The sequence below is a fragment of the Nelumbo lutea genome, chromosome 1 (genome assembly GCF_056320005.1).
Source record: "Nelumbo lutea isolate HS-2025 chromosome 1, American lotus-T2T, whole genome shotgun sequence".
Lineage (NCBI taxonomy): Eukaryota > Viridiplantae > Streptophyta > Magnoliopsida > Proteales > Nelumbonaceae > Nelumbo > Nelumbo lutea.
In genome coordinates, this window is record NC_142684.1 from 86433707 (window position 1) to 86445202 (window position 11496).

At 36.6% G+C, this 11496-nt stretch overlaps 1 protein-coding gene across 1 annotated transcript; it reads left to right on the plus strand.

The window, feature by feature from the left end:
* The first annotated feature begins 231 nt into the window (after positions 1–231).
* LOC148875885 (putative ubiquitin-conjugating enzyme E2 24) lies at positions 232–10281 on the plus strand. The gene is made up of 9 exons (XM_088965643.1): positions 232–686; positions 1595–3015; positions 3428–4923; positions 6971–7117; positions 7210–7698; positions 7791–7854; positions 9131–9270; positions 9422–9733; positions 9847–10281. Exons 3-9 carry the CDS (start codon positions 3439–3441, stop codon positions 10105–10107), a joined length of 2898 nt encoding a protein of 965 aa, XP_088821769.1. The 5' UTR covers positions 232–686; positions 1595–3015; positions 3428–3438; the 3' UTR covers positions 10108–10281.
* Positions 10282–11496: the final 1215 nt, after the last annotated feature.

Sequence of the window (11496 nt, forward strand, 5' to 3'; positions counted from 1 at the left end):
AAAACAAAAAACGTTGCAGAGCGAAGTCATTTACAAATTTCTAGGGCTATTTAGGTAAATTTTCAAAAGGAATGGTCAAAGAATATAAATTTTGTTTGTCTACCGTCGGATTAGAATCTGATATTTGTTATGTTCACGGTTGTTACTATATTCATTTCTATCAGAAAACTAAAGATTCCATTTCAACTGTACAAGGAATATTTTCCATCTTTTCTTTATTTTGTTATTTTTAACTGGGAAACGCTCATACTGGTATATTCTGTCTTCCACTCTATATTTTTCGGTCTCTGTATGGATGTGAATTGTGAAAGCATTCAAAGTTTCAAACTGCTGCCGTATTGTGGTCACTAAAGAAGGAAAAACAGAAGAGAAGTCAATACTTGAGCAGAGGGGCCTCTCTGCAATCTCTGCCATGGTTGGGTGGTTTGAAAATGGAGTGATGAACGGAATTTGGGGAGGGTCTCGGCCTCTCTGAATTCATTAAATTTTCCCTTTTCTTGAGTCACCTTCATCTTTACAAGCTTCTCTGGCGAAGAAATAAGGGAGGAAGTAAAAAAAAAAACGACAAAAATCATTGGTTTTAGCTCCGACTCTAGCTCTCTTCGATGAGTTAATTCTCTTGCTGCGAATCCAAGCTGCTTTCTTGGTCAACTGCACTGAGATTGGATTTGTTATCATTAGCACAGGTACACTTTTTTTATTAATTAATTTTTGAAACCTTGGTCGTTTTTTCGTTTGTTAGTGTTTTCTAGATTCGTTTTAGTTTAGTTATCTGGTGATACCAAGAAGGAATTTGGTTGTAGTCGTCTCATGTTTTGGTAGACTTGATGATATCGATTTCTCACTTCTTTCCCCGCCTTTCTATTTTTTTTTTTTTTCCGCAAAAGTTTTCTTTAGGTGGATTGAATTTGAAATTCTTCAAGGCACATTTTAGCATTAAGCTTACGTGATTTGTTTGTTGCCAAGTAATACAAATAAAAGAAGTAGTTGATTACTATATTTTCTGTAGGGAAAGAAGAAAAGCGGGGATGGTTTTTGAATTTCTTGAAGTTTTGTGTAATGTCTATTTTCGTTGTTCTGACAAGGATGAAACTTGGAAGTTCAAGTAATTTTATTCATTCAAAAGACACTAGATGGAAAAATATTGAACAGTTTAAGTTAGATATTAGGTCTTTGGATACATAGAATTAAATCTTTTTTTTTTTTTGTGAAAAACAAAGGAACTTGATTTAAAATTTGGCATGTTAGATATTATGTTTTTGGATTAAAAATAAATAATTTTTTTGAAAAAAAGGAAGTTGATATTAAATTATCTCTCTGGGTTTAAAGGGTTCCATTTTTCTCTCTTCTGATATATGGTTAACATTCTTTATACTTTTTCTTTCTTTTCTATCCCCCTAAATTATGTTCTTAGATGCTACTCTCTCTTGATGCACCAAGGAACCATGCACATAGAAGGCCAAAAGCAATTCAGTATTCCTGCATTATCTTTTTTGTTTTTTTTTTTTTTTTTTTGATAGCTTCCTGCATTCTCAAATTGGTATGCTTGTCTGTCTCTCTTATAAGGGTATTTTTAACAAGCTATTTTTTACAGGTTTTGCAGCAGAGTTGAATGAACCCAGAAACTCTTTCAATTCTTGGCAAGTTGAGGTGGTTTCTCATATAGAGCTCATTGAGACAATTCATCCAATATAAGCCAACACTTACATGTATTTACTTGCAAAATGTCTTGGCCAGTTGGCTGTAGTGTGGCTTGAGTGGTTTCTCTTTTTTCTCACTTTGATGGATAGAAGTAGAATCTGGAATCAGTCTGGAAATGTTCTGGAAATGTTTTCTCTTGGTTGAGAGAATGTTTTTCTTTGGGCAAATCTCATTTGGCATTAAATAGTGTTTTACATTGTCTGGAGGCAAATCTCCTCTGGCAAGAAGTCCTAGAAAACTTAACAGTTAAAGCGATAAATCTCAGGGGCAGTAAAGTACATATCTTTTTAAGGATCTCTGTCATTAATACTTGAGGACACTTTGGCTTCAGTTGGCAAAGATTTTCCTCAGGGATATTTGGTGACACATGTGAAAGACTCAGATCTGTTGGGCAAATCTCCTTTGGCAAGATTCATTTTTTTAAGTGTTCTGGGCAACTCTCCTTTGGCAGTACAGCATCTAAAGCAAATTTATCTATTGTTGGGCAAATCTCCTTTGGCATTTATTCTCTTGGTACTTCACTCCAATACCTACAGATACATCCTTCAACAACTAGTCCTTGTAGAAACTTGGCTTCTAGTGTTGGGCAAATCTCCTTTGGCAGTTAGACCTGGTGGAAACTTATCCCTGGTCGAAATATCTTCTTGAGCAATTGTCACTATAAAAATTTAAATCTATATGTTTGCTTGACTCCTATATCTATAGAAATATCCTTCAACAACTAGTCCTTGTGGAAACTTGGCTTTGATTGTTGGGAAATCTCCTTTGGCAGTTCGACCTGGTGGAAACCTATCCTTGGTTGTTAGAAAATTTTTCCTGAGTAATTGTCATAGTGAACATTTAAATCTATGTGTTCGGCAAATCTCCTTTGGCACCTGAATTTGTATAACAAGATTTTCATAAGTGTTCCATTGTTAGCATCTTTGGTTAACAGAAGTTGTTTGGAGAATCTTCATTGGCAGCTAATCCTCATAGAAATTTCTCTCTGGTTGCTGAGCAAATCTCCTTTGGCACCTGAAACTTGTATGTCAAGGTTTTCTTAAGTTTTCCAGTGTTAGCATCTTTGGTTTCTCCTGGACACTTCTTTGGCATCACTCTCCAGATTCAATCTCTCTATCCCACAAACAGATGATTTTGGTTGTCTAATCATTTGGTTGTCATCTTTAAAGAATTAAAGTTGAAGTACTAGTACTACTTCCCATTTGGTACCAAGTGACAACCACAGACTGCACAATTGCAATCAATATTAAGATCATTTCTGAAGGACTTGGATTCTAGTTTTGCTGCTTGAAATTGTTTGGCAGAGCCCCAAAGGTAACCTCTCTATTTCTTTAAACCATCTGAAGTACATTTTAGTACCTTAAAATTGCAGCAGATTTTATGTATTTGGTTAAAAGTTCTGTTTGATTTTGTTAGACTTCTCTACAGAAGTTAGTTATCTGGTTGCTCTTATTTCATTCATGCTATGTTTGGTTTGATAGAAAATAAGAGAAAAACAGAAAGTCGAGGGAAAGTCTTAATGGACTTTGTAAAATTTCTTAAGAACTTCCCTCAATTTCCTGTTTCTTTCTTATTTTCTATCAAACCAAACACCACCTCAAGGAAAGAATCTTGTTTTTGAATTCTGAGTGAAGAATGCTAACAAAACATAGTTCTAGTTCCCACTATATAAACATGCATGTTACACATTATTTGATACTGAAATAATCTCTTTAAATACTTTCAGGCATCTGAAAGATGGATATACTCCTCAGTGACTCAGATAGTGAAAGCTTAAGTGAGAGTAGTGGCAGTGAGGACCAAGATGACATTGAGTCTACGTATGGTGGGCAGGCTCAGAGCATTTTCTCAAGCCTGGAAAAGAGCATTGGGAAGATAGATGATTTTCTTGCATTTGGGAGAGGATTTTTACATGGGGATATTGTGTGCTTGATAACAGATCCATCTGGACAATTGGGAAGAGTGGTAGATATTGATATGGTTGTGGATTTGGAAACTATTTATGGTGAAATAATAAGAGATATAAACAGTAAAAAGCTTTTAAGAATCCGCACATTCTCACCAGGGGACTATGTAGTTCATGGGCCATGGCTTGGAAGAGTGAGGAGAGTAGTTGATTGTGTCACAATCCTGTTTGATGACGGGGCAAAATGTGAGTTAACTGCAGCTGGTCCAGAATCTCTCCTACCCATCTCTCCCTCTCCCAACATACTTGATGATGCACAATACCCTTATTATCCTGGTCAACGTGTCCGTGTTAGACTGTCCACTGTTTTGAAGTCGGCGAAGTGGTTGTGTGGTATATGGAAGGAAAACCGGTATGAGGGCACAGTGTGCCATGTTGAAGCAGGATTGGTTCATGTTGATTGGGTTGCCTCTGCAACTGTTGGTAGTAACTTGAATTTTCCTGCTCCTTCTTGTCAGCAGTATTCAAAAGACCTAACCTTATTGTCTTGTTTTCCCTATGCTAAATGGCAGCTGGGTGATTGGTGTATACTTCCAATTGATGATCACAGGGGCATTCAGGAGCAGGTTTTTCTTAACATTGCGACTCAAGGGTTTATTAGCTGGAACAAAAAAATAGGACAACAAAGTGGTCTCTGTGTCCATTGTGAAGAGATATATGTTGTTGTGAAGACAAAAACAAAAGTCGACGTCCTGTGGCAGGATGGTAGCCGCTCATTTGGCTTAGATTCACAGTCTTTATTCCCTGTAAACAGTGTTGGCGATCATGAGTTTTGGCCTGAACAGCTTGTGCTTGAGAAGAACACTAATGATGATTTATATGTTTCTAGTGGCCAAAGATTTGGGATTGTGAAAAGTGTGAATGCAAAGGAACGGACTGTTAAAGTGAAATGGAGAACTCAAATGGTGAATCAAACAATTGACTTAGGCATAGATAACAATGAAGAGACTGTGAGTGCATATGAACTGATTGAGCATCCTGATTGCTCTTACTCACTTGGGGATGTTGTTTTCAGATTTCAAAAGAGCCATTGTATTGTTCAAGATGATGTCATTAAGGGCTATGATCATCAACTGAAAACCAATATGGAAAAGTATTCCTTCCAGCAGTTAGGAGAGAATCATCTTAAAAGTAAAGACATTAGTGAAGGTCAGGACCAGTACGCTAGTAACTGTTATCTATCCTGCATAGGAACTGTTACTGGATTTCAGAATGGCAGCATTGAGGTGAGGTGGGTCAATGGTCTCACGTCAAAGGTATGTGATTAGTTATCATTTTACAGCTGTATACTTTATGCATGTTTTAGGCTGCATATTTTTCACATGATGCAAGATGATTAAGCCATTTGTGTTGTATTTCACATGAATTATAGATCAGCATAGTAGCATACTAAAAGCTGCTAGAACATTCTTGTAAATTTCTTTCTTCTTTTCAGAATGGATCTCATAAGCATGTAATACCTTGACCCAATAAGCATGTAATACCTTGACCCAATAGGGAATTAACAAAGTGGATATTAAATGTTCAGTTGTGCAAAGATATAGTCTATCAGTAATGGTCCCTTCAGTTGGATCTTGAGGCCCTTAAGATTTATGAAAAAGCCCTAGGGCTGATAGAATATGTTAATATGGTCTATGGTTAAGCAAGAGGGTTTGCAGGTTCCATCACAAACTCAGGGTGAAGATTGAGGTAAAGATTAGGGTTGATAGAAAGGGTTATGGGTGAGAATTGGTGGAATTTTTGTCCTGCTAAAATATGGGGAATGGTGATAGGAAAATCAAGAATATAGATTTTGATGGATAAGATCTGCAATCTTGTCAAGGGCACATGTTGAGGCTTGTAACAAGACTCACTGCAAGGCCCAATTAGATACCTAAATCCCATCCAGTTACAGACCCAGCAGGGTTAAATAATGGATGATCCACCATCATTTTTCAGTTTCTTTTCAATTGGCTACACTCTTTCAACAATGTACTCTCAAATTCTCCCCACACTTGTTTGGTGAATCATATTTCTTCTAATATTAGCTCATATATTAGATCCTGGAATTTGTGTATAAGCTGGATTGATGTTTGGATATGAGAATGTGTATGGTTAATTTGGATGCAGGGTCCTTGTAAATTTGACAGATTTAATTTGTTTCATGCTCTCTTGAGAGTCAATAAAACCTCCCTTCCAAATGATTTCCTTTCTCTTAATGATGTTGCCAAAGCATGTTTTGTTAATGCCACATTTGTCCAATATTTTCCTTCCTTTTCTTTGCAAACTTATTTTTCAGTGGAAAATGAATACGTAAAGTAAAAGTTCCATTTTGTGTTATAGTTACCTGTTCAAGATTTATTTTTTATTCCATCAGCCTATGGTTTTTCACTTTTTCTTTTTCTTTGTCCTTGTCTTTTTCATCTTTAATTTTAATCAAATAAATTCAAGTCACAAAAAGTAGTTATTAAAAAGGAAATAAGCTCCATTTATTAATTGTTGAAGAATCAAAACAGGGGATCTCACATTATAATGAGCCTAGTTAGATCCAGTATTGGACTAAGGCATAAATGGGACACTTGAAAATTTGTCCTTAGGAAGTTAATGTGATTCATAGCGATAATCTACAGATGGTGGACAACTAAGCCTTGCTAAAATTGTGGGGTGGGGTGGGGGGGGTCAGCAAACAGCAAATGCATCCAGAATCTATAAACGGATTCTCCCTTTAGACCCTTAAAAGTAATAGTTAGAAATCAAATGTTTTATAAAAAAGCTAAGGATTTCTCAACACTGCTCATGGAAGGAACACTAATGAGAAAGTCTGGCAAGGGAGACAATTGGAAGTTGCTTCCACAGTTCCTTTAGATGCTACATGCATTTACCAGATCAGTATCTGAAGCAGGAGTCAATTATGCTTTCTTGGTGTGTTTTCTTTAAGTCTTCTCTGTCCAGGAGTCGTGCCCATGTAAGACTTGTACCCATATTCAGTGGTCCAAACATAGATATGATCCAGGATAGACAGAAAAATTTTGTAATTTAATACAGGGCTGATCTTCACGGGATCCATGTTCTTAGAAGTATTTGATTTTGTATCAACAGTATTTGCATTATTAACTAAATTTGAAACAAATGAAATGAGGGTATCTTCATATTTTTATGTGTTACCTTTAAGCTTAGCCGGCAGGATTTTGATTGTACATTTAGAAATCAATTTGAAATCCAAACTTTCTACTGACTGTTTCTTTTGCTTTTTATGTATTTAAAAGGAACCTTGAATTGTGCATTAAGGATCTGGTAAATTATTCTGCTGTAAATTATTTTTAGGTTGGGCCTTATGAAATCATTGGAATTGAAAAATATGAAGAATCTGAATCAGATGCAACTCATGATCCATATGAAGAAGATACTGAGGATAATTTGAGTCAAGAGATGTTGGACCATGGAAAGCAATCTTGGGAATTGAAAGAAAAGGTGAAGCCAGTAGAAACTCTCTCTAACTCATACACACACATGCACCAATATGTCTGGACTTGATACATTGAAAAAAGGAACTATTTGTACAGGAGATGTCAGAGAAGGCATTCAGAGTTGCTGATGAAGAATGCAAAAAAAACATATGGGGAAGTAGTGCCTTTTTACTTCCACGAGCTGCTATTGGGTTTTTCTTAAATGTTGCAGCAAATTTATTTGGTTCTCGTGGTTCCACTTCACATTCAGGCTTGATTACATCTGGTGACTTTGGTGGTCTCAATGAAAATTATAAACCTGATCCTAACAAGTTACCTTTAGAAGATGTGGCAAAATCGGAATCTCTCTGTGAGAAAGAAGAGCTGAAACACTGCAGTTTGAACACTGAGGGATTCCCATCAATTGGAGATGAACTGCAAATGTTTAGAGAGATCAATTTGAAGCCACAAATAGAGGAGACTGAAGAGAACAAAGGACTAATTCTATCAGGCAGTGAGAAATCATTCAAGCAATTTGATATTGTTGATGATTGTAAAGATCACCATTTTGTTAATGGCTCTGGCAAAGAATTGATATTGTCTCAGGTCAGAAATGAAATTCCATCCTTGAATTAAATCAGTTATTATGTCATTCCACCACTATGGATAGTTATTTGTGTGCATTCTCTCCTCTATAGATGAAAAGAAGTTGGTTGAAGAAGGTACAGCAAGACTGGAGCATTCTGGAGAAAGATCTTCCTGGTCAGCACTTTCCCTTTTTTCTTATTTCAGTTTGTATTGTGATAAAGAATTGCATCAAGTGGTCTTTACTTGTTCTAATAATGATTAGTTTTCTGGATTACATTGTTCTGGTATGATGGATACACTGCTAAGTTCAGTTATACAGTAATTGATTGGTAGATATTCAAGTGATGTGTTATTTTGGTATTCTTGTTGCTTTTTTGAGCCAAAAACAATTGACGAAATTTCCAGATCCTTATCTTGTCATTATTTTTATATCTTTAAATAAGATATTAATACAATGATATACACCAAAGTAAAGTTTAATTCTTAAGAGTTTTGAATATGCGATCTCAGTATGCAACAATGTATGGAGAGAACAGATAGTTGATGATTCCACAGGGAGAAAGAAAAAGGAAGGAGAGAATTAAGGAAATCTTCTACATAGCTAAATTCCTTGATTATTATGCTTACTTATTTTGATCTATTATGAAACGCCAAATGAACCTTTATGATCATATTTGATAAGAGGATTGTGTCTGATAAAGGAATGAATAGACCGGGCACACTAGTGAAGCTCTATTACTGAACAAAAAGTAGGTTAAGATGTTTTCGTAGTCTTTACTTTTGCAAATGGGAGATCTTTGCTTAAAAAAGAAAAGGGCAACTAATCTGGTTCCATAGTTGTATGATAATTTACAGCAATCTATAAATAATGCTTTCATGTATAGTTGTTATCATATTTTATTTTTATGGTGGCAAGGATGTGTATACACAGAAAATGATACTCCTAACTATGGTGAAAAATAAATTGTTGATCAAGTAAAAATAACAGTGTAAATTAATGATTCTATATTCATAGTTTCATGCATGCGGAACTATGCACACACCAGGAACTGCTCACTATTTGGGGTTAAATCTTAATGATGACTGTGCTTATCAAATCTGTGTAAGATTAAGTGTATGGAAATTGGAATTGCAATAAACAATAAAAGGGCAGCCCAGTGCATGTACGCATCCTTATCCCTGCACATACAGAAAGGCTGTTTCCAATATTTGAACCCTGGTCACCCAGGCCAAAAATTGCAATAAACAATATGAGGAAGCTATTCTGTGATCTGCCATGTCTAAGAATTGTAAGAGATTGAAGGAAGCTTCCTTATATTGCGGTAAACAATATAAAGAAGCTATTCTGTGATCTGCCATGTCTAAGAATTGCAATAGATTGAAAAAGGCTATTCTGTGATCTTCCTTTTGTCTTAAAAATGTTACTCTTTTTTTTTTTTTACCTCAACAGATACAATCTATGTTCGTGTTTATGAGGAAAGGATTGATCTTCTGAGAGCAGCCATTGTTGGGGCACCTGGAACTCCATATCATGACAACCTCTTCTTCTTTGATTTTTGCTTTCCTCCAGATTATCCTCATGAACCCCCTGTAAGTATGTTATTTAATGTTTGCAGTTACATCTCACTTTAGGTAACTTGCAGACGGTACTAAGCAATTAAGCATAGATGTATCTGTCTACATGTTTACATGTGTTCATATGTATATGCATCCATGTCAAATCTAACACAACTTTATGCAGTTGGTTCACTACAATTCTGGTGGTCTCCGTCTCAACCCAAACCTCTATGAATCAGGAAGGGTCTGTCTCAGCCTCCTCAAGACATGGACAGGCACAGGCACAGAAGTATGGAATCCAGGGAGCTCCACCATTCTTCAAGTTCTTCTCTCCCTCCAGGCACTTGTGCTTAATGAGAAACCATACTTCAATGAGGCAGGATATGACAAGCAGATTGGAAGAGCCGAAGGAGAGAAAAATTCTATAACTTATAATGAAAATGCTTTCCTTCTCTCTTGCAAGTCCATGTTGTACCTGCTACGGAATCCACCCAAGGTATGATAAAGGACATCTTGGAATCCAAGATTGTTGCAACTCTTCTTGTTAAGTACCAGGGTACCATAAAGTGGAATGTGAGTTGCTTATTTATTTATTGCATACTGATGCAGCATTTTGAGGCCCTCGTGGAGGAGAACTTCCGCAATCATGCACACTCCATTCTCCTTGCTTGTAAGGCGTATATGGACGGCACTCCAGTTGGCTGTGCATTGGGACGTGGTATTACTGAGCAGGAACCAAAAAAATGCAGCTCAATGGGTTTTAAAATCATGCTTGCAAAGATCTTCCCTAAGCTTGTTGAGAGTTTTACAGATAAGGGAATCGATTGCAGCCAATTTATTGAGCCAGGGAATGAAGGTGTGGTAAACTAAGTATGTAAACATTAAGGTACTTGACCTATACATATCTAAGGATGTTAAAGGTTGTTAGTTCCACGTGCTTGTATGTGTGATTGTGTGAACTCAAGAAAAGGGGAAAATGGAGTTGTGTACTTGATACAGAGATATTATCTCTATTTAAAAATAAAGGTTTTCTGTTATATGTTACTATTGAGGTCTGCAGCATTTTTCAAGGTAAATAACCAGAAAAAAAAGGCATTAAAATTTAGGTAACAACCGAATGGAAGTGCATGGCAAAGTGCAGCAGACAGCATCTTCTGCAGTTGTTTGTGCTGCTCTTGTCTTGAACTTGCATTTAGTTTGCAATAGGTGTCCCATTACACTTGTATAAATACCCATGCATGTGAAACCACACATGGAATTGGACCCATCTCAGACTGAATGGAAGTGCATGACAAGTGCAGCTCACTTCAACAATGGTTTGTTCATAGCTTAATGCTGTTATATGGGTTTTTTTGTTTTTTTTTTTATAATGTTTCTTCTTGTGGTTTCCAATAAGGCTATAACAGTAGAAACCATTAAGGCTGTTTTTTGGATTGAAACCAAACACAGCCTAAAATGCTTTAGAAGATCGATATTTGAGCATCTGATCTGAGGTATTTTTAAAGCACACGAAAAAAAATAAAAAAAAAATCATGGGACCGGTACCAAGGACAATGATGAGGCAACAGCTTAAGCCACCAATGTATCTGGAATTATTGTCCAAAGGGATGTTTGGAAATCGGATTTAGTACTCAAAAAATTGTGTTCACACCGTTATGAACTTTTTCAGCTGTGTATTGAAAATCTCTCTCCATGAATAAAAAGATAAAAGTATGAAGATGATCTCAATGCATGGCTGAAAAAGGCTGTGAGAATGGTATGAGCACAATCGTGAAGACTGAATCCATCTTTGAAGGTCTTGGCCTCATTGCATGGTATTGATGAATTTGGATTTGCTCCTCACATAACATGCTTCACATCAACCTCGCAGCACATTGAAGCTGTGCATTGAAAATATCTCCCCACGAATGACAATTTACAGGTACAGCAATGTTTCGGATGTACGGTTGAGGGACAAATCCGGATTCATTACCGATGACATGGGACAGGGCCTCAAGATTCTATTCATTGTCATCATTCTCTGTTGGTGGAGTGGAGCCTACAAAAGATCACAGATACTCCCCTGAGAACCAAAACCTTGGCCTTAAGTTGCCGGAATACTCCATTGATATTAGAGAGTTGATATTGTAGTGGTGCGTGATCGGCCTGATTGGGCACGTGTGCTGTTATATGCCTTCCTTTTCATTGCCTCAGATCTTTCTTCTCCTTGCGTGTTCAAGGACACTCTGAATCTGCCGGTTAACAATTAGTGGGATCCAT